The 23,578-nt window shown below is 44.7% G+C and overlaps 1 protein-coding gene and 1 pseudogene across 5 annotated transcripts in view; one reads left to right on the top strand and one right to left on the bottom strand.

Moving 5' to 3' along the window:
* The first annotated feature begins 740 nt into the window (after window positions 1-740).
* The window catches only part of ZNF236 (zinc finger protein 236), a 160,793-nt gene continuing 137,955 nt past the window's right edge, over window positions 741-23,578 (top strand). For 3 of the 5 annotated variants that reach the window (XR_013408317.1, XR_013408318.1, XM_028837782.2), the window contains exon 1: window positions 741-2,597. Coding sequence is in view for 1 of the 5 variants with exons in the window: in XM_028837782.2 (XP_028693615.2) it covers window positions 2,543-2,597 (55 nt within the window). In the remaining 4 variants the exon portion in view is untranslated. Of the gene's footprint in view, window positions 2,598-2,727; window positions 10,412-23,578 lie in introns of those variants that run through there. The other 2 variants (XM_077975131.1, XM_077975130.1) reach the window with 2 other exon arrangements.
* Window positions 3,639-15,097, bottom strand: LOC144336593 (large ribosomal subunit protein uL24 pseudogene; annotated as a pseudogene).

The raw sequence follows: 23,578 nt of genomic DNA, 5'->3' as shown, positions 1-23,578 counted from the left end.
AACATGTGAGTCAAATGGAAAGTATAAAAAGACATCTTTAAATGTAAAAATATCAGTAATTTGTACAAATGTACTAAATGATCTAGCTCTTAAGTTTTGCTGTACATCAGAAAATTACCTGCAGATCTTAAAAACCACCACCAATGCACGGTTCCCATTCCCATCAGATTTACTGATGTGAAGTGTGAACAGGGCATTGGGACTTTTAAAAGCTTTCCAGATTCTTCTAAAGTGCAGCAAATTTGGGAGCCACCGCTCTCATTCAAGACAAAGATTATCAAATTGGATTTAAAAAATAAATACTTGGCCAGGTCTGGTGGCTCATGCCTGTAATCTCAGCACTTTGGGAAGCCAGATGGGTGAGCTCAGGAGATTGAGACCAGCCTAGACAAAATGGTGAAACCCCATCTCTACAAAAAATTAGCTGGGCACAGTGGGGAGCACTTATAGTCCCAGTTACTTGGGGTGCTGAGGTGGGAGGATCACTCGAGCCCGGGAGGCAGAGTGTGCAGTAAGCAGGGACAGTGTCACTGCACTCCAGCCGGGGCAACAGAGACGGACCGTGTCTTAAAAACAAACAAACAACATACACATACACTTCCTTTTTTTTGAGAGGGAGTCTCACTCTGTCGCCCAGGCTGGAGTGCAGTGGCTCGTTCTCCGCTCACTGCAAGCTCCGCCTCCTGGGTTCACGCCATTCTCCTGCCTCAGCCTCCTGAATAGCTGGGACTACAGGCGCCCGCCACCTCGCCCAGTTAATTTTTAATTTTTTTTAATTTTTAGTAGAGATGGGGTTTCACCGTGTTAGCCAGGATGGTCTCGATCTCCTGACCTCGTAATCTGTCCGCCTCGGCATCCCAAAGTGCTGGGATTATAGGCGTGAGCCACCACACCCGGCCACACACACTTCTTAAACTCACCTTAACTCTGAAAGTACACACAGGAAAGAAAGCTGGTGGTGTTAATACATTTCATAATTGGAAATATTCGTACTAGGCTGTATCCGTCATCTAGGTGAGAGAGCATGGCTCAGGGGGAAATACAAGTGGGAGTGGCTTGGATTTGGTTTATGTATTGGAGATATCTCTTTGATGAGATTGAGTGAAGAAAGCTACAGTGGGAAAGAGTAAGCAAGAATGACTCCTAAACACCGCTCAGCAATAAAAAAGGACTTAAGTATTTATCAATATATAGGTGAATTCCAACATAATTATGCCCAATGAACAGCCGCCACTTCCCTAAAGACTATCTGCGGTACGATTCCACTTTTTTAAAACACCAAGAAAAACAGGCTGGGCACAGTGGCTCACACCGGTAATCCCAACACTTTGGGAAACTGAGCTAGAGGATCAACTGAAGCCAGGAGTTCCAGAGCAGCCTGGGCAACATAGAGAGACCCCATATGTCTAAAAAAAAAAAAGCTAGGCATGGTGGTGCTCACCTGTTGTCCCAGCTACTCAGGAGGCTGACGCAGGAGGACTGCTTAACGGCAGGAGTTTGAGGCTACAGTGAGCCCCGATAGTGTCATTGCACTCTAGCCTGGATGACAGGGCAAGCGAGACCCAGTCTCTATAAAAAGATATTTAAAAACTAGGAAATTCTAACTTAGTGACAAAAAGCAGATGGGTGGGAGGGGGAGGAGGGAAGGAAGAAGAGAGGAAAGGGTTGGAGAGAGATGGGAGGCACATATTCACTGTCGATTGTGAAAATGTGTATACATGTGTCAAGACGTATCAGATTGCACACTTTAATTTGCGCCACTGCACTCCAGCCCAGGTGACAGAGTAAGGTCGCTTTCCCCGGGATCTGCCGGCCTCTCCACCCGGCGCTAGGCTGCTGCGCTGCCTGTTCCTGCTACCATTTCGTGCAAGTCAGCGCGGGCAACACCACACAAGACCAACACACGTAAAATGGTCCATTTTAATGCACTGCCCCCAGGGAAAGAAACATTACCGACTTCTGGCCATGTCGTCTTCCCAGTCCCAGGTGGCGGTTCCGGGTTTGGGCTCCCAGGCCCTTCGCAGCACTAGGGCGGCGCGGGTAGGGCCGCCCTCCAAGTCATGTTGGGGGCCGAGGTGACGCGCGCACGCGAGCTCGCGGACACGCACGAGGCGCCCGGGCCACAGAGGCGCGGGGCTGGCCCGGGGTCCACGCCTGGCCGAGCTCCAGGGCTCGCGGCCCGGCCCGGTGACCCCCTCGCTCCCCTCCGTCCGCGAAGGCCCCGCGGCGCCGCGCATGCGCCCCGCGCCGCCCCCGCCCCCACCGCGCCCGCGCCTAACGCCCCCACCGCGGCCCGCGGGCCATGGAACCCGCCGAGGCCGGCGCGGTTCGAGAGCTCCGGTGCGCGCGTTCGGGCGCCTTTCCCCCGTGAGCCCGGCGGCGCTCGGACCGGGCCGCCCGCCGCCGGGCCGCTCCGCCCGCCTCTGCCGCCGGCTGGGCGCGCCCCCGCCCCGGTGCCCGCGCGTGCGCGCCCCCGCCGCCGCGTGTGAGTGTGAGTGTGAGTGAGTGTGAGTGGGTGTGGGTGCGAGCCGGGCCGCCGACGATGCCGCGGGGCCGCCCCCCGAAGCCCAGGGAGAGCAAGGCGCGCGGCGACTCCGGTAAGGCCCGCGGCCGCGCCCTCGCGCCCCGCCGGCGGCCGGTGCGGGGCCCGCGCCCTGCCAGTCCCCGGATGCGGCGCGGGGGGCGCCGGGAGCGGCGGGGCGGGGGCGGGGGCCGCGCAGACCCGGGCCGCCGCCGCCGCCGACTGGCCGGGCGGGCCGCAGCGCGGGCGGAATGATACGGGCGAGTCGCCGCCCGGCCCCTCCGCGCGCTGGGCCTACTTTCCTGGGCCGGGCGGCGGCTGAGGCGGGAGGCGGGAGGCGGGTGAGGGAGCAGGCGGCCGCCTCCTCCGCGCGCCCTGCCCCCGCCGGCCCTGTCGCGGCCCGCGCTAAACTTGAGGGAAAGTGGCCGCCCCGTGTTCCGTCCCGGGGCGGGAGGGCCGCGGGGCGCGCCGGGGAGGCGGCCTGGCTAGAGCCCGGGCCTGCGGACACCGCTCCCCGGGCTCCTCCCGGACGGCGCCCCCGCCCGACCCAGCGCGGCGCCGGCTGCCCCGGGGACGTTGGGCTCGGCCCACAGGGAGGCTGTGGAGCGCGGGGTCGTGCACACAGTAGGCGCCAGCGTTGTCCGGGAAGCTCAGGGTCGTGCACACAGTAGGCTCCAATGTTATCTGGGGAGCGCTGTGGGTCGTGCATACAGTAGGCGCCATTGTGATCCGGGAACTTGAACCCTGAGCCTTTGGAGACGCTGTGGGTAGTGCATATAGTAGGCGTCATTGTGATCCGGGGAGCTGGAACCCTGGGCATTTGGAGAGTGCTGTGGGTCGTGCAAACAGTAGGCGCCATTGTGATCCGGGGAGATTGAACCCGGAGCTTCTGGAGAGCGCTGTGGGTCGTGCATACAGTAGGCGTCAGTGTTATGTGGGGAGCGCTAGCTCGTGCACACAGTAGGCGTCAGGAAGTGTTTTCCCCGATAGTTTATGCTCCATGGTACTTTGCTAAAGTCAAAATAACTCGGATTTTTTTTCCAAGGAAGAAAGGCCCAGAATTTAAAAGCAGGCAAACACACAACCGGCCACCCCCAAACCTTGGCCCTTCCAGCGGTCAGGAATTGACCTGCTTTCCGCCCCAGCCCGGAGCTTGAGGAGCGGACTTCACGGCGCAGGGGGAACGGGGCGCGCTCGCCGGTGCCGCGGTTCCCAGGTCGAGGGCAGTGGGGTAGGGGGGCGCCGCGCCTTTTCTCGCGGGCGCTGTGGTTCCCGTGCGGCCTTGGACGCGAGTCTTCCCCCGGCAGGCCCGGTTCCTGGGCCTGGTCACCCGTGCAGCTGGAGCGGCGCTCCGCGTTTGGAAAAGGTTCTGAAGGGGCTCTAAGGGGGAGTAGGCGCCTAGGACTCCGTATGGGAGTTGGTGTGTTAGGCCTTGACTTCCATTATTTTTATGTGACTGGTTAGCTTAGTGACTCAAGTGTTCCCCTTTTCTTGGGGATGAGTAAACTGAGGCTCATTAGAGAGCTTGTGACCAAAGAACACAGATGCCCCAGAGGAAGGTCGGGCTTGGAAACTACAAGGGTTATGCTAATTTTGTGTTTAGGAAGAAAGAGGTAATGGGTAGGAATCAACGTAAACTTACTCCATAGGCCACACCAAACCAGGAGTTCTTGTCGTGATTGCACTTGGTAGAGTTAACACACATGCACATTAGGGAAACGTTGGTGGCCAACAGGCGTTTCAGCGAGCGTTCGCACACCTGATGGGCCTTTGTGGGCTGCGGGAGAGATGTTGGCTGCACCACGACCCGGGTATGCAGATTTGTATGTAGTTGGGTAACAGCAGTGCTCAGAATTTCGATTAATGGTTGATGGTGTCTGGAAGGAAGTCTGTTGCCTCTCCCACTGTTGAGTTTTGGCCTTGACCTAATTTGGTTAGTTTAATTTTTTTGTTTTGTTTTGTTAATGTGCTGTCTGCCAAAAATAATGTAAGGTGCGGTGTCTCAGTTACTTGGAAGAAGGCTTAGCACAGAGAAAGAATGTAAAATTTCCATGGCCACAGGTGGGGCACCGATTCCCCCAGTATCCACATCTCACTGATGGTATCCCTCTCCACCTGGTGTTTCACCCTCAGGCCTCAAGAATTATTCCATTTCTTTTATCCCCCAACACACTTCCTGATTTAGTCTTGCAGCTTCTACCTCGGGAATGGATTTCCGGTGGGCCCTCCTCTTTCCATCTCCAGAGGCGCTCCCTGGCCCAGCCGCCCTCTCCGGGCTGGAGGGCTGCAGCCCTCTTCCTGGGCCCTGCTAGTCCTGGGCTCCTATAAATAAATCGGTCACTTGGCAGCGTGGATGATCGAGTTAAATGTAAATCAGATGGCCACACCCTGATTAAAACCCTGCATTGGCTTCCTCGTCCCTTTACCAGAAACCCACACTCCTCCAGGATCCTGCTGATCGGGCCGTGTCTGGCTCTTCTCTCTTTCCTTGCTGTGGCATGCAGTCTTCTGTTTTCCTTGATGCCACATTAGGTTTGTCTCAGGGCATTTGTCATTTCCTAGTCTGAGAAACACCTTTTGCTAGTCTGTGGCTCCAGGTGCTTTAGTGTCTTCAGAGAGGCCTTCCTCAAACCTGCTTAAAAGTAGCCTTTCCCTTCTTAACACCAGTCCTCCTGTAGCAAAGTGGTTCTCAAACTGTGGTTCCTGGACCCATGGGGGTTCCCCGAGATGTTTTCAGGATTCTGTAAGGTAAATACTATAGTGAGACTAAGACGATTAGGCTTTTTCACTCTCTTAATTTTTGCACTAATTGTACAAAAGCAATTTTTGGCACAACTGCTGACATCGTAGCACAAATCTAGGTGGTGGTGGCGGTACCTAAGAGTGAGGCGGCATTACCTTTATATATCACAGTCAAAAGGAACAGGTTGCACCAGAGAAAATGCAGAATAGATATGACAATCTAGCTGTCTTCTATTAATCGAGACATTACAAAGATTTGTAAAAATGAAAACCATTCTATTTTTGGGGAAGATATATTTTTCATAAAAATATGTTAACGTAGTAGACATTTTAAATGGAGAAATATTTTAGAAATTGATTAGTTTTAATTTATAATAGGACAGACATCAATAGATATAACTTACATAAACTAAAAGACTTTGAGGGCCTCTTTTTGTTTTGTTTTTTTTGTTTTAAATAGAGATGGGGTCTCACAATGTTGCCCAGGCTGGTCTTGAACTCCTAGGCTCAAGTGATCGTCCCACCTCAGCCTCCCAGAGTTTTGTGATTACAGGCATGAGCCACTGCTTCCAGCTGAGGGCTGCATTTAAGAATGTATAAAAGGGACCTGAAACCAAAATGAGGAACATTGCTCTATCAGTTACTGTGTTAATCATGTTTCTCATAAGTGAGGTGGTTTTATTTTCTCTGTTGCCTTATTATGAATTTTATTCCTAAGAAAACTGCAACGGATGTAGGGATTTTTACAGATCGGGGAATTAAGCTCAGAGCGGATACCTGATTTTTTTTTCTTTTTGAGTTGGAGTCTCTATTGCCCAGACTGGAGTGCAGTGGCGCGATCTCAGCTCATTGCAACCTCTGTCTCCTGGGTTCAAGCAATTCTCCTGTCTCAGCCTCCTGAGTAGCTGGTATTACAGGCGTGAGCCACTGTGGCAGGCTTTTTTTTTTTCTTTTTTCTTTTGTATTTTTAGTAGAGGCAGGGTTTCACCATGTTGATCAGGCTGATCTCAAACTCCTGGCCTCAAATGATCTGCCCGCCTCGGCCTACTAAAGTGCTGGGTTTATAGGTATGAGACACCGCACCCAACCTGGAAACCTGGTTTGGAAAGTCCACCCAGTTTCTGAGTGGCAATTGGGAACTGGATCTCCATTTGAATCCAAAGCATGAATTTTAGGCCTGTCATGGTGGCTCACACCTATAATCCCAGCACTTTGGGAGGCTGAGGTGGGCAGATCACTTGAGGCCAGGAGTTCGAGACCAGCCTGGCCCACATGGTGAAACCCCATCTGTACTAAAAAAAAATATACCAAAATTAGCCAGGCATGGTGGCTGGCGCCTGTAGTGCCAGCTACTTGGGAGTGCTGAGGCATGAGAATCACTTGAGCCCAGGAGATGGAGGTTGCAGTGAGCTGAGACTGCGCCACTGCACTGCAGCCTGGGTGACAGAGGGAGACTCAGTCTAAAAAAAGAAAAAAAAAAAAGCGTGCATTTTAGTGTTCTGCCTTGATAAATATAAAGCCCTGCATGTGCATTAATTCCTGTATTCAACAACTTTTTTGTTGTTGTTGTTGTTGTTGTTGAGACAGAGTTTTGCTCTTGCCCAGGCTGGAGTGCAGTGGCACAATCTTGGCTCACTGCAACCTCTGCCTCCCGGGTTCAAGTGATTATCCTGCCTCAGCCTCCCCAGTAGATGGGACTACAGGTGCATGCTGCCATGTCCGGCTAATTTTTTTTGGATTTTTAGTAGAGACGGGGTTTCACCATGTTAGCCAGGATGGTCTCGAACTCCTGACCTCGTGATCCCCCACCGTGGCCTCCCAAAATGCGGGGATTACAGGTACGAGCCACTGTGCCCGGCTCCACAACTATTTTTAAAGCACTTCCTGTGATAAGTGAGCCCTGTGCTAGGGTCTAGGAACACAAAGCTGAAAAGAGACATGATCCTAGGTATCCTTATAATGGTTCATGGTGACAGATCGGGCACTTGAAGTCTAGGCTTCCTGGAGAAAATGATGTTAAAATTGAAATCTAAAGAAATGAATAAGAAGAGGCCCACTGAAAGAAGATTAGTTGAAGTAGTCAGGACATGAGAAGTGAGTCTCACCGGCATTGATGGGCAGCATTCATTCAGCACTTGCTGTGTCCCTGGCACTATCCTGGGGGTAGAAGGATGAGTGAGATATGCTTTTTTTCTTTATCGTAATTATTTTAGCAATAATGTGACCTTGAGGGAAACCACATTTTGGAATCTTGTATGACTTCCATCTGTTTTTTCCAGTGGAATGGTGCAAAATTTTTCTTTTTAGCTTGTGCCTTTAGTTGGCCTCCTGCTGTTTCTTTTTCCTTTTGGAGGGATATTTGTAATACTTAGTTCATTTCCAGAGAGTGGAGACAGACAGACCATAAGCCCAATGGATAAACAAGTCTTTTCCTGATTAGGTTACCAGTTCAGGAATTTTCAATTTTCTTGGATGAATTCAAGAGCCCAAGGGGAGGGCACCACCAGCGTAAGCTAGGGGTAGTAGGACTTTACCTTTTTTTTTCTTTGAGACAGGGTCTTGTTCTGTCGCCCAGGCTGGAGTGCAGTGGCACAATCTTGGTTCACTGCAACCTCCGCCTCCCGGGTTCAAGTGATTCTCCCGCCTCAGCCTCCCAAGTAGTTGGGATTACAGGCGCATGCCACCACGACTGGCTAATTTTTTGTATTTTTAGTAGAGATGGGGTTTCACCATGTTGGCCAGGCTGTTCTTGAACTTCTGACCTCAGGTGATCCACCTGCCTTGGCCTCCAAAAGTGCTGGGATTACAGGTGTGAGCCACCTGTCCCACCAAACTTTATTTTTTTAAGAGGCAGGAGGTAGCCAGAGCTGTAATGCCCTTAGGCTTATGGTAACAGTGGAGTACTTACTTGCTTCAGGGAGACAGCTTCTGCTTAAAATGGTAACTTTCTAACAACATCAGGTATCTATCCAAAAATGAAACCTCCACTCTCCATAATTGAACTTTTTAGGTAGGCAGAATTTTGGAGTATTTATTTATTTTGGAGACGGAGTCTCGCTCTGTTGCCCAGGCTGGTGTGCAGTGGCGTGATCTGGGCTCACTGCAACCTCCGCCTCCCGGGTTCAAACAATTCTGCAGTCTCAGCCTCCCGAGTTGCTGAGACCACAGGCACATGCCATCATGCCCAGCTAATTTTTTGTATTTTAGTAGAGACAGGGTTTCACCATGTTGCCCAGGCTGGTCTTGAACTTCTGAGCTGAGACAATCTGCCCGCCTTGGCCTCCCAAAGTGTTAGGATTACATGTGTGAGCCACCGTGGAATATTTAGTATTTTGAAGGATGTGTGATTAGATAACCTCTAAATATTTTATAATCCTGGCATTAAGTAGTGATATCACATGGGTTCGAAACCTTGGTCTTTCATACAAAACGAGCTTGGGAAAAGCTTTAGTGTAAACCATAATTCCTTATTAGATAAAGTCAATTCCATACTTTTGGAATGCTTTTTATATTTCATGCCTTTACGTTGTCTGTGTGTACAGAGATAGTGTGTCTCTGCTTTCAAGAAAGTAGCAGTGTTTTTCAAGCTATTTTTTGTTATAGAACTTTTCTTCACATGAAGTATCATGGCAAGGCCTGCAGCATGGTTCTCACCCTTGGCAGCTCAGCATTATGGAATCTCCTGGGGGAGGATTTTTTTTATTTTTTTATTTTTTTTGACGGAGTCTCACTTTGCGCCCAGGCTGGAGTGCAGTACCATGATCTCAGCTCACTGTCATCTCTGCCTCCCGGACTCAAGCCATCCTCCCACTTCAGCCTCCTGAGTAGCGGGGACTATACCCTTGCGCCACCATGCCTGGCTAATTTTTGTATTTTTTGTAGAAACGGGGTTTCGCCATGTTGCTCAAGCTGGTCTCAACTTCCTGGACTCAAGCGATCCCCTGCCTCAGCCTCCCAAAGTGTTGGGATTACAGGCATGAGCCATTGAGCCCAGCCAGCTTATGATTGCTAAGAGAAGCCAGAAATGTGTATATTTATTTGAAACCTCTTTGTTGTTACATTTAAGTAACTATTTTATTCGCAAAAAACATCTGCCCAGGAAAGTGCACAAGTTGTAGGTGAGGAGCTTCATGAGTTTTCCTGTGGAGCCAGCAGCCAGAGCATTTGTGCCCCTCGCAGTCACTGGTCCTCCCCGCACTGTCCTGGCTTCTGATACCACATGTTAGCTTTACCTGTTTTTGTTTCAGTTTTTCTTTTTTGAGATGGAGTCTCACCCTGTCGCCAGCCTGGAGTTCTGTGGTGCGATTTCCACTCAATGCAACCTCTGTCTCCTGGGTTCACGTGATTCTCCTGCCTCAGCCTCCTGAGTAGCTGGGATTACAGGCACGCGCCACCACGCCTGGCTAGTTTTTTGTATGTTAGTAGAGACGGGGTTTCACCCTATTGGCCAGGCTGGTCTTGATCTCCTGACCTCGTGATCCACCCACCTTGGCCTCCCAAAGTGCTGAGATTACAGGTGTGAGCCAGTGCGCCTGGCCCAGCTTTAGCTGTTTTTGAAGTAAATTGAATTTATAGTATGAACCCGTATTTTTTCTGGCTTGATTCATTCAATATTTATTTTTATGAGATTATTCCTGTTGCTATGCAGCAGAACTGTGTTTTTTTGATAGGTATATAGTATTCCATTATATGAACCTGCCATAAATTACTCTTCTCCTCTTGATATTTGGGTTATTTCCAGTTTTTGGCTCTTTTGAATAAGTGTTGCTACAAACTTATGTATTTCTGGGCCATAGTGGATACAGCCCCCCAGTCTCCCAGTGACAGTCCCGGCTTCCTCTCCTACCAGCAGGGGGCGTGCGAGCATTTGTTCGGCAGGCTCAGTAGCACTTAGTATCGCCTCTCGGGGGGATTCAGTCTTTTGACTTCCCTGGGCCACATTGGAAGAACTGTCTTGGGCCATACATAAAATATGCTAACAGTAATGGTAGCTGGTGAGGTTAAAAAAAAAAAATTGCAAAACAAATCTCATAATGTTTTAGGCAAGTTTATGAATTTGTATTGGGCCATATTCAAAGCCATCCTGGGCTGCATGTGGACTGTGGATTGGACAAGTTTGGCCTGTCCCTTTATTGCCTAGCTGTTTTGGTATGTATAATGGTATCTCATTTTGATTTTTATTTTGAGTTCTATGCTAATACAGTTTTTATGTTTGTCAGCTATTTGTTCTCTTTTGCTAAGCTCTGTTGAAGACATTGACCTGTTTTTCTACTGGGACATATATATTTTAAAATTAATGCTTTCTTTTCTAGAGCAGTTTCATGCTTACCCAAAATTGAGCAGATAATATGGAGCAGATAGTATGGAGACACCTTCTGTCTCTCCTCACAGTTTCTCGTATTAGTAACATCTTGCATTAGTGTAATAAGTTTAGCCAATGTTGATACATTGTTATTAACTAAAGCCCATCGTTTGCATTAGGATATATTTTCTGTGTTGTGCATTCCATGGGTTGGACAAATGCATATCTGCCGTACAGTGTCATACAGAATAGTTTCACTGCCCTTTGCTCCATCTATTCATCCATCCCTTCCCCGATCAATGGCAAGCACTGATATTTTTATTGTCCTTATAGTTTTGCCTTCCCCAGAATGTCACATAGTTGGAAGCGTTCAGTATGCAACCTTTCAGATTGGTTTTGAGTAAGCAACATTCATTTGCATTCCACCGTGTCTTTTCAAGGCTTGATAGGTATTTCATTTTGTTGCTGAATAATATTCCACTGTATGGATGTATCACATTTATCCATTTACATTTTGAAGAACATCTTGGTTGCTTCCAGTTTTTAGCAATATGAGTAAAGTTGCTATAAATATTTGTGTGCTGGTTAGTGTTGGATGTAAGTTCTCAAGTCACTGGGGTAAATCTCGGGGACTGTGACTGCTGAATTCTATGAGAAAACTATGTAGTTTTTTCTAACAGGCTGCCAAGCTGTTTTCCAAAGTGGTTGTACCATTTTGTATTCTCACCAGGAATGAATGAGACTTTCTGTTGTACATCCTAATCAGCATTTCGGATTAATTATTTTTTTGGATTTTAGCCATTCTGTTAGGAGTGTACTGGATATCTCATTTTGATTTGCAATTTCCATCATGTGTTTAATTTTCAACATATGATGTTGAGCATCTTCTCATAGGCTTATTTGCCATCTGTGTATCTTCTTTGGTGAAGGGCTGTATGCCATTTTATTACTGATATATAAGGGTTCTTTGTATACTCTGGATGAGTTTTTTGTAGTCTCCTATTCACTCTTTTAAAGATACGCTCTAATCAATTAAACAAGTTCTTAATGCCAGTTTGTCAGTACTTTTTGGATCTATTTAAATAATATTTGACCACTGTAATATTTTCCTGTGTTTTCATCTAGAGGCTTTATTGTTTTACATCTTTATTTTATTTTTTTGAGAGGGGGTCTTGCTCTGTCACCCAGGCTCAAGTGCAGTGGCGTGATCTTGGCTCACTGCAACCTCTGCTTCCTGGGTTCAAGTGATTCTTGTACCTCAACCTCCTCAGTAGCTCAGATTACAGGTGCGTACCACTGCACTTGGCTAATTTTTTGTATTTTCAGTAGAGATGGGGTTTCACCATGTTGGCCAGGCTGGCCTCCAACTCCTGGCCTTAAGTGGTCCACCCACCTTGGCCTCCCAAAGTGCTGAAATTACAGGTGTGAACTGCTGTGCCCAGCCATATGTCTCACCTTAGATTGACACTTCATCTGAATGTGATTTGAAGAGGGAAAGGACAGGAATTTTTTTTTTTTTTTTACATATAGTTATCCAGTTAATCTGCAGTATTTGTTGGAAATACCATTTTTGTCTTTTTACGCGGTTGCAAATCAGGCGAAGAATTGTTCTGTACTTGATTCTTTTCCATTGGTTTTTTTTGTTCCTGGCTAGTCAATTTCACGCTGTCTTAATTATGCTATTCTGAGTCTTGGTATCTAGTATGGGAAATATAAGTCCTCCATTTAGTTTTTAATTTTTGTGATCATCTTGACAATTGTTGGTACTTTTCAATTTCATGTAGCTTTTTGAATAAGCATATACATTTTCATAAAAAAAGCTTGCTGGGATCTTGATCACATTATATTGACTATATAGATAATGTGGGTGGAGCTAACGTCTTTACAGTCTTGCGTCTTTGAATCTAAACACAATCTCTCCAATCATCTCTTTCCTCGTTACCGTCTCTCAGTCATGTTTTGGGACTTCAAGATAGAGGACTTATACAAATATTGTTAAATTTACTCCTAGATATTTGATATTTCCTGAAACTATTGTTGATGGTATTTTAAAAATTTCATTTTCTGTATGTTGCTTGTTTATAGAAATACAATTGGATTTTAAAAATTGATATTATATCCAAAGTCTTTTACATATTTATTATTTGTGATAGTTTGTAGACTCTTTTGGAATTTTTTCTATAATCACATTTGTAAATATTGACAGTTTTATTTCTTCATTTCTAATTTTTATCACTTTTGTTACTATTTTTTCTGGCTCATTGTACTGGCTAGGATCTCTTCTATAATGGTGAATGAATGTGGTGAATAAGGGACATTCTTGTCTTGTTCCCAACTGCAGGAGGAAAATTATATTATTAACTAGGGTGCTTGTTGTGGGCTTTTTTGGCGGGGGTGGGAGTAGATATTATCAGATTACATAAGTTTTATTTCTGTTTTGCTAAGTGTTTTTTATCATGAATGGGTCTTGAATTTTATCATGTTTGTTTTGTATTTATTGTGGTGATCGTGTGGTTTTTCTCTTATATTTTGTTGATAGGGTGGAAAATGTTGATTTTTCTAATGGTAAGTCAAACTTGTATCCCTGGGATACAAGCAAACTTGTTGTGATGTTATTCTTTTTTGTATATCTGGATTTGATTTGTACATACTTTATGCTTTCTATATCTGTGTTTATGAGCCACATTGGACTACAGTTTTATTTTTTTATGTTGCCATTCTCAAGTTTTGATATCAGTATTTTGCTGGCTTCATAAAATAGGTTGGAAAGTCTTCCTTTATTTTCTTTTCTCTGTAAGAGTTTATAATAAGGTTGGCATTATATTGTTTTTAAATCTTTGGTAGAATTCCCTGTTAGAATCATCTGGTCTTTGAGATTTCTTTGGGGAAATTTTATGTTTTTAATTTTTAAAATAATGTAAAAAAATAGACATGAGGTCTTGTCATGTTGTCTAGGCTTGTCTTGAAAACTCCTGGTCTCATGCAGTCCTCTCACCTTGGCCTCCCAAAGTGCTGGGATTACAGGCATGAGCCACCATGCCTAGGCCTTTTGGGGAAAATTTTAAATTGCAGATTCAATTTCTTGAGTATATATGAGACAACTGAAGTTTAAAATTTTACTTTGTGTCAGTTTTGGTAAGTTTTGTTTGTAAGACCCATCTAATATTTTACACTTTATTAACAGAACATTATTCATAAGTATCTCTCATTATCTTTTTATGACTGTAGGCTCTGTAATGATGGCCCTCCTCTTTTCTCTGATGATGGAGATTGTGCTTTTTCTTATTTTTTTCTTAGTCATGACAGGGTTTATCAATTTTAACGATATTCTTAAAGAACCAAGTTTGGACTGTCAATTTGATTAATAGATGTTTGTTTTACATACCAGTAGTTTCTTCCCTTTATCATTTTCCTCCTTCTACTTTCCTTAGGGTTTTTTTTTTTTTTTTCATTTCAGGTTTTAATGAAAGCTTGTATATGAGACTACTTTGTTCCTGCATCTACTCAATTGTTTCTTCCTTATATTTGCCCTTTTACTTTTCTACTTGGCGAGATGTGGCCTTCCGTACAAGGATCTTTTTGCGATCTGTGTCCAGTTTTGGCCTAGCGAGAACCACCTTGCTGGGGTGAATGCCTACACGCACAGTTGTGCCATTAGCCTTTTCCCGCTGCACCCGTTCAGTGTAGAGGACATATTTCTTCTTGTAAACCTGGACTACTTTGCCAGTTTGCTGACCTTTATAGTGTCCTTGTATAACCTGAACATCATCCTTTCCGATGGGCATTGATTGAACATTGTACTTGTCTCTCAGCTCTTTGGAAAGAAGGGAAGACAAAAATCTTCCTGTGAATGTGGGAAGGTGCATTGAAATGCCTTTTGTGGTTTTTACTTTGGTCAGAAGTCACAAAGGGATTGAACTTCATTTTGGCTGTTCCCGCTTCAGTCATGGCCACAAAAGGGAAGAAAACTACATACACACCGCTTCCAGTTCTGTACCTACATTTTATTTTATTTTATTTTACTTATTTATTTTTCTCCTCAGCTTCTTGATATGGATACTTAACTAATTATCAGCCTTTCTTATTTTCTGATATATACATTTAAGGTTGTAGGTATTAAGGCTATTGGCATTTCTACAGTTTTAACTGCATCCACCAAGTTTTGATATGGTTTATTCTTGTCTTCACTAAATTCAAGATTATTTTCTGATTTCTATTGTGATTTCTCATAAGTTATTGAAAAAGATGTGGCCTAATTTTAAAATTACCTTCATTGTTATTGATTTCTAGTTTACTTGAATTGTTGTCAGAGAACTTACCTTGAATTACTTAATTATTTGAAACCTTCTTGGGTCTTTTCATGTTATGTGGTTTTACTTGGTAAATGTTCCATGTGCAGTTGATAAGAACATGTATCTTTTTTTTTCTGTCAGTTACTCAGAAAAGTGTATTAAATATTAAATTCTCCTATGATTGTGAATTTGTCTATTCTTATATTCCGTCAATCTTTGTATCTTGAGCTACATTTTTAACCATACAAATTTAAAGATCTTATATTTTCCTAGTATAGTAAGCCTTTTATCATTATGAAATAAGTCATACTTTATATCTAGTAATGATTTTTGCCTTAAAGCCTCCTTTGTTCGATATTGGTACACCTACATCATGACTGCTTTGGTTAGAGTTCTAACGGTATTTCTTTTTCAATTCTTTTACTTTGTCTTTCTATCCTTATATGTAAGTTATATCTCTTGCAGGCAGCCTATAGTTAACTTTTCTAAGTACGGCCTGATGATCTTTATCTTTAATTGATATGCTGATTTTAAGTACATTTAAGGCTGTTTTGAGTCGTAGTTTTCTACTTGATTCATCATTTTATATTCCCCTTTCTTTCTTGCCTTCTTTTGGCTCAATAAAGTATTTTTAAGTGCCATTTATACCTCTCCATTCATTAGCCTGCTATTTATACGTTTTTTGTTTTGTTTTGTTTTGTTTTGTTTTGTTTTTTTGAGACGAAGTCTTGCTCTGTTGCCCAGGCTGGAGTGCAGTGGTGCAGTCTCAGCTCACAACAACCTGTCTTCCAGGTTCAAGCGATTCTCCTGCCTCAGCCTCCTGAGTAGCTGGGATTACAGGCACCCGCCACCACGCCCAGCTAATTTTTGTATTTTTAGTAGAGACAGGGTTTCACCATGTTGACCAGGCTGGTCTCGAACTTCTGACCTTGTGATCCACCCACCCTGGCCTCCCAAAGTGCTGGGATTACAGGCGTGAGCCACCACGCCTGGCCTGTACAGTCTTTATAATTTTTTTTCTTTGAGGCAGGGTCTCACTCTTTCAGTTGTCCAGGCTGGAGTGCAGTGGTGCGAGCATAGCTCATTGCAGCCCCAAACTCCTGGGCGCAAGTGATTCTCCTGCCTCAATTTCCCAAGTAACTGGGACTACAGGTGCCCACCACCATGCCTGGCTAAATTTTTATGTTTTATTTTTTGAAGACAGGATCTTGCTATGTTGACCTTAAACTCCTGGCCTCAAATTATCCTCCTGCCTTAGCCTCCCAAGTAGCTGGGACTGCAGATGTGAGCCACCATGCCTGACGCTTTTCTCCTTCTTGCTAGTGCCCTTTGATGCACAAAGGTTTTATTTTCATTTATTTATTTGTTTTTTTGAGACACAGTCTTGCTCTGATGCCCAGGCTGGAGTGCAGTGCTGCAGTCTCGGCTCACAGCAACCTCTGTCTTCCAGGTTCAAGCGATTCTCCTGCCTCAGCCTCTGGAGTAGCTGGGATTACAAGCATGTGCCACCACCCCTGGCTAATTTTTGTATTTTTAGTAGGGATGGGGTTTTGCCATGTTGGCCAAGCTGGTCTCGAACTCCTGGCCTCAAGTGATCCGCCCCCCTCAGCCTCTCAAAGTGCTGGGATTACAGGCATGAGCCACCGTGCCCAGCCTTCACAAAAGTTTTGAATTTTAATAGAGTGCCATTTATGTTTTTTTCCTTTGGTTATTTGTAGCTTTTCGTGTCAAATTTAAGATACTGTTGCCAAATCCATAGTCATGAAGCTTGTCCCTTATGTTTTTCTTCTAGGAGATTTATAGTTTTAGTCCTTAAATTGAAGTCTTTGATCTGATTTAATTTTTTGTATATGGTATGAGGTGAAGGTCTGAATTCTTTTTTTTATTTTCTTTTTTTAAAGTTTTTTGAGACAGAGTTTCACTCTTGTTGCCCAGGCTGGAGTGCAGTGGTGGAATCTCGGCTCACTGCAACCTCTGCCTCCTGGGTTCAAGCAATTCTCCTGCCTCAGCCTTCTGAGTAGCTGGGATTATAAATGTGTGCCACCATGCCCGGCTAATTTTTGGTTATTTTAGTAGAGACAGGGTTTCACCATGTTGGCCAGGCTGGTCTTGAACTCCTGATGTCAGTTGATCCACCCGCCTCAGCTTCCCAAAGTGCTGGGATTACAGGCTTGAGCCACCGCGCCCGGCTTTGAATTCATTTTTTAACCTGTGTATATCCACTTCGGCTAGAACTATTTATTGAAGAGACTGTTCTTGCCTCATTGAATGGTACTGGCATTCTTGTCAAAAATCAATGGATGATAAATATATGTGTTTACTTCTGAACTCTCACTAGTGTCTCTGTCCTTTTGCCAATATATCATACTGTTTTGATGTGTCAATGATACTTTATGTCAAGACACATTAAAATGAATAGATAGCCATTAGAATTAGTTATTTGTGTGTCACTTAATGTCACCTCACAAATTGCTGGTGATACATGTCATACTTAGAAGACACTGCACATTTTTAGAAAATATATACTTTTGCATCATTGGGCAGCAAACTAGGCTCAAATACTCATCATCATCACACTTACCAGCTTGAAAATGCTTGGCAGAGAACATTCAGTGGATGGGTTAAAAACGTGGAGTGAAGTACATTGGTCTTGGGCACAGAAGTGAGAAAGAGACAACTGTCTTTATTGTGTTAATTTTCATAAAATTATTATTTAGGAGAACAACCAGTCTTTCCCATGACTAAGACAAAGGGCCTTATCAGCTTTAGGGAGATTGTGGTTAAGTAAACATTAGAGTTTTTTACTGTGGCAAATAATGCATAGTGCATATAAACCTTTAATGCCTTTATCACTCAGGGACTTCACTGTGGTGGGAGGAGTGCTGTGACCTGTGGAAAGTCGTGGAAATTTCAGGGATTGCAGTCGTGATGGCTATGATTCCAGATGGAGTCACAGTTTACAGTTTAGTGCAGGAGTTGGCAAGTATTCTTTCTGTCAAGGGTCAGATGGTAAATGTTTTAGGCTTTGTAGGTTGTACGGCCTCTGTTGTAACTACTCAGATCTGCTATATGCCTGAGTTTCAGCAAACCTTTGTGTACCAAAAAGGGTAGGCCATAGTTACTTGACCCCCAATCTAGAGGAAAAGACAGGAAGAGAAAAGAAAGTTATGTATTATAGCACTTTACTTTTGAGTAAACTATATTGATATGTAACACACAGAGAAGAACAGAAATTGTGGTTGGTTCAATGAATTTTTCACAAAGAGAACTCACTTACATAGCACCTAGATTAAGAAAGAAGACAGTGGCACCTGGCCGGGCGCGGTGGCTCACACCTGTAATCCCAGCTGTTTGGGAGGCCGAGACGGCAGATCATGAGGTCAGGAGATCGAGACCCTCCTGGCTGACACGGTGAAACCCCGTCTCTACTAAAAATACAAAAAATTAGCCAGGCGAGGTGGCGGCGCCTGTAGTCCCAGCTACTCGGGAGGCTGAGGCAGGAGAATGGCGTGAACCTGGGAGGCGGAGCTTGCAGTGAGCTGAGATCGCATCACTGCACTCCAGCCTGGGTGACAGAGTGAGACTCTGTCTTAAAAAAAAAAAAAAAAAAAAGAAAAAAAAAGAAAGAAGACAGTGGCACCCTAAGAAATCTTAATTGTGCTCCATCCCAGTAAGGACCCTCCTCATTGCGACTAGCCACTTTCCTGATTTCTAGCAACATAGGTTAGTTTTGCCTATTTGTTGAACTTTTGAAATAAAATGAAACCATACAGATTGTTTTCTTACATCTGGCTTCTTTTGGTAAAAATGTGAGATTCATCCATGTTTTTGTGTAGAGCAGAAGTTTGCTCGTTCTCACTGTTAGTATTCCATCATAAAATCTGCTGCAACATGTTTGCCCATTCTGTTGTTGGAGGGCGTTTGTGTTGTTTTTTGTTGCTGCTGTTATAAACTGGGCTACTGTGAATGTTTTAAACATGGCTTTTCAGTGCACACACACATTTCTGTTGGAGATGTACCTAGGAGTGGAACTGCTGGATTATAAGTTATACATGTATTTAGCTTTAGTCGATGCTGCTAAATAGTTTTCAAGAGTGGCTATAGCAATTTTCATGCTCTCTGGCAGTATATGAGATTTCCAGTTACTTCATCTCCTCATCGATCTGTGGTAGTGTCTGTCTTTTTAATTGTAGCCATCTGATGGGTGTGCACCTTCAAAAGTATTTTAAACGTTATTTCACATTTATGATATAACTTGGATCTTAACAACCCTGTGAGTAGGTAGGACAGAAATCACTATCCTTATCTTTGGGTGAAGAATCAGGCTGAGAGAGAGTTTATTCGGCTTGCTGGAGACTCACAACTCATAACTTGGCAGGAATGAGACTCACCCTCAAGCCGTCTGACTCCAAGTGCTGTATTCCTCAGCGTCTTCCCAGTCTCTGCCGTGTACCCGCATTTTGGTGTGCAGACACCCACCTTTCAAGACGCACGTCTTATTGAAAATGGGGACAGAATCTCAGAATGGGCCCTCCACAGTCCTCTGGCGCTTTTTAGCTCTACTTGATCTAAAAGTTAATATGTGTATTGTTTTGATGTTCACACAAATTGTATGTTTGTAGAGGTGAAGACAGAATAATGACAGCAAACAAAACAAGAAATTATGCTGTATATAGAAAATTAGTTTTTTGCATCGTCAACGGAAGCACTCTACTTTGCCATATGCTGCTGGATCATTTTTAGAAAGGCCCTGCTACTTTCAGGTCCTGAGCCTAGAATTCTTAGAGTTCTGGTTAAAGTGAGACTATAGACACTTAAGGTGTTACTTTGTTATTATTTAATATGCTGTGGTTTTGTTCAATTTGGGTACTGTGTGTGTAGTGCCTGAACGTACATCTACCCAAGTTTGTAGTCTTTCTTTAGAAATACAAATTTATAGGTAGTAAAGCAAGTATTTGAAGGGAGTTGACGTTTCTTTAAAAAATGAGGGATACGGGCCGGGTGCAGTGGCTCACGCCTGTGATCCCAGTATTTTGGGAGGCCGAGGTCGGCGGATCACCTGAGGTCGGGAGTTCGAGACCAGCCTGATCAACATAGAGAAACCCCATCTGTACTAAAAATACAAAATTAGCCAGGTGTGGTGGCGCATGCCTGTAATCCCAGCTACTTGGGAGGCTGAGGCAGGAGAATTGGTTGAACCTGGGAGGCGGAGGTTGCGGTGAGCAGAGATTGTGCGCCATTGCACTCCAGGCTCCAGCCTGGGCAACAAGAGTGAAACTCTGTCTCAAAAAAAAAAGAAGTGATGCTATTCAAAACATCTTACTTTTCCTGTTGAATACAGGTTAGGGTGAATTTTCCATATGAGTTACATTTCATTTCCATTTGAGTACCCACTTATGAGTACATACATTTGAATAGATAATTGGTAAAATTCAGAAAGGGCAGGGGTCTTCTCTGGTTCTCCCTCCTTCTCAGTGCAGGTGCTTTTGAGTGACAGGTGAGTGCTCCTTCTTGGAAGAAAGCGGGTACCTGTGGCTGGTGCTGTTACCCAGTCTGAGCATTTGGCTTTCTGAGGGACTCTACAAAGAAAATAATGCAGACTTATTTCAGCCAGCTCCTGGGAACACCACGTGGCCCAGGTATGTGTGTATAAAATAAGAAGAGTCAAAAGGTACTTAACAAGCTGGAAAAATTCAATCTAATGTAGGCAGTTTTGAGGTGGAGGGCATGAGCCAGTAAGACTGAAAGGTGAGAATCAGATAAATTGGTTTTGGGAGCTTCAGACAACTGGGAAAAGGTTTAAAAAAAAGCCATTAGCGCCAATCTATCTCCAAATATTTAACGTGTATTTGTTAGGTACACATTACATGCCAGGCTTTGTGAAGCAGAAAGGGTTCCAGGATCCAAACACTTCAGAGTTTTACCTGATAAAGTCCAACTGTGTTAAAACCTGAATGCTGACAAATGTGGGAGAAGCAGTAGAAACAGGGAAGAAAGTAGAAGGGACTTTTAAATAAAAGCAGAGGCCAGGCAGAGTGGCTCACTCCTATAATCCCAGCACTGTGGGAGGCAGAAGTGGGCAGATCACGAGGTCAGGAGTTCCGGACCATTCTGACTAACACGGTGAAACCCTGTCTGTACTAAAAATACAAAAATTAGCCCGGTGTGGTGGCGTGTGCCTGTAGTCCCAGCTACTCAGGAGGCTGAGGCAGGAGAATCACTTGAACCCGGGAAGTGGAGGTTGCAGTGAGCCAAGATTGTGCCACTGCACTTCAGCCTGGGCTGCAGAGGGAGACTGCGTCTCAAAAAAAAAAAAAAAAAAGAAAAGAAAAGAAAAAGTAAAGAAGAGACCAGGCGCAGTGGCTCACGCTTGTAATCCCATCACAGGGAAGAAGGTAGAAGGGAGTTTTAAATTAAAGAAGAGGCCGGGCACAGTGTCTCACGCCTGTAATCCCAGCACTTTGGGAGGCCAAGGCAGCATCAGGAGTTTGAGACCAGCCTAAGCAATGTCGTGAAACCCTGTCTCTACTAAAAATGCAAAAATTAGCCAGGCATGGTGGCACAGGCCTGTAATCCCAGCTACTCCAGAGACTGAGGCAGGAGAATCGCTTGAACTTGGGAGGCGGAGGTTGCAGTGAGTGGAGATCGCACCATTCAACTCCAGCCTGGGTGACAGAGTGAGACTCCATCTCAAAAAAAAAAAAAAAAAAAAAGGAAAAGTAGAGAAAGGATAGTAGAGATGACCTAAAGTGATAGCAATTTGGAGTGGCCTGATGCCTGTCAGGTGTTCCAGGCGTACTTGTGACGACAGCATCTGGTCTCAGGATGAGAGTGTAGGAGCGGTGTGCGTGCCTGGCCAGAGGGCTGTTGTCTTGGAGGAATAGGGGATGACGGAGTAGGGTTCTGAGGGGGGTGCACACTGAGAGCAGAGTGAGGAAGATCAACCATATTTTAGAACGATTTTTATTCAAAATGTAAAAACAAAAAAAGCTTGGGGGTTAGCTCAATTATTTTAGAAAGTACTCAGAAACTGAAACTGTTATATCTCTCATTTTAATATGAAATACATCATCAAGATTTATGGCTAACTGAGATTTTAAATGCACACTGCTGAAGAGTTTGTCATAAGAGGCCAATCTGAGTTAAATCCCTGGAATGCTGTAAGTGCAGTCAGTTTGTTGGAACTCAGCATACAGTAAATAGACATTTTCTATAGATTAATGTAGGGTCTCTAGGCGGGGCATAAAAGAACTTTGCCAGTAAGATTTAGCTGGTTAGCCTGATTGCTGGGCCTGATTGGGGTAGAAGAGCAATTTTTAAGGTAGCTTATCTAGTTCCAAGTCATGACAAACCAGGCCTGAATACAGTCATGGAATAGCAGGATTATGGAGTGATGGGTAGGGCATTGAATAAAGAGATGGCCCTGGTCCTAAGTTATTGGCAGGCCCTTGTCCCAGTAGCTACAGGAAACATTGTCTTATTTATTCCGCACAACTCTGAGTTAGGCTTTCTTATTTTTGGGGGTGGTAGATGGCTATTATTTTATTTAGAATATTTATATAAAAACTTGAACTGATTTTGAAACTAGTCTCTACTTAAGGCAAACAAAGCTGCTCATTATGCAATCCGTTTTTGTTTAATTTTGATAGTTTAAAGTTCTTGGTAGCAGAAAGGGTGAATAAAGTGAACAGTGGTCATATTTTTATGTGTGAGGTGGCTGTGTGGGTAAACTGCCTTGGAATTCTACATATGCATCCCCTGTGTACAGTGAACTCTTACAGTGACCTACCCTCTGTCTTCTTAGGGGGCAGAAACACAGAGCTGAAAAGTACTGTTCTAGATCTTGGATTTGATAACGGTTAAACGCAGGCAGTTTTGTGCGTATTTTGGTATGTGTGTTTGTGCAGGAGCGGCAGAGAATACGTATTCTGACTTGGGAGGCATTAGGAATGTCTCCTGCTAAAAACCTCAAGTCCTTCTTTTAGCTGCCTTTAAAAAAAATGCAGCTGGGGCTGGGCACAGTGGCTCATACCTGAAATTCCAGCACTTTGGGAGGCAGAGGCAGGTGGATCACGAGGTCAGGAGATCGAGACCAGCCTGACCAACATGGTGAAAGCCCGTCTCTAGTAAAAATACAAAAATTAGCCAGGCGTGGTGGTGCACGCCTGTAATCCCAGCTACTTGGGAGGCTGAGGCAGGAGAATCACTTGAATCCGGGAGGTGAAGGTTGCAGTGAGTGGAGATCACACCACCATTGCACTCCAGCCTGGGTAACAGAGCGAGACTCTGTGTTAAAAAAAAAAAAAATGCCCGTCTGAAAAAAAAAAAAAAAAAAAAATGCAGCTATCCCCCAGAAAGCCATCTCCATGAAGAGGCGGTCATTCATTTGATCACATCTTTCTTTGATCACTGGTCCCCTAATGGATTTGATGACCTCTGTGGCTGCAGAGACCCCTGCACAACGGAGGTGTGTGGAGACATATGTGCATATGTGCAGGTGTGGGTATGCTGTTCCAGCAGGGGTCCATAGTCTCCTGCAGCCTAGCTGGGGCTCCTCTCAGTTAAAAGCCCTTATTTAAGGATTCATTAATTAAAGAGACTCTGTCTCTTTTTAAAAAATAGAGACAGAGTCTCACTATATTTCCCAGAATGGTCTCAAACTGGCCTCAAGCAGTTCTGCCTCTGTCTTCCAAAGTGCTGGTATTACAGGCATGAGCCACC

Source organism: Macaca mulatta, chromosome 18 (assembly GCF_049350105.2).
Source record: "Macaca mulatta isolate MMU2019108-1 chromosome 18, T2T-MMU8v2.0, whole genome shotgun sequence".
Lineage (NCBI taxonomy): Eukaryota > Metazoa > Chordata > Mammalia > Primates > Cercopithecidae > Macaca > Macaca mulatta.
Note: the sequence above shows the minus strand (reverse complement) of the source record. Positions and strands in the feature narration are given on the sequence as shown.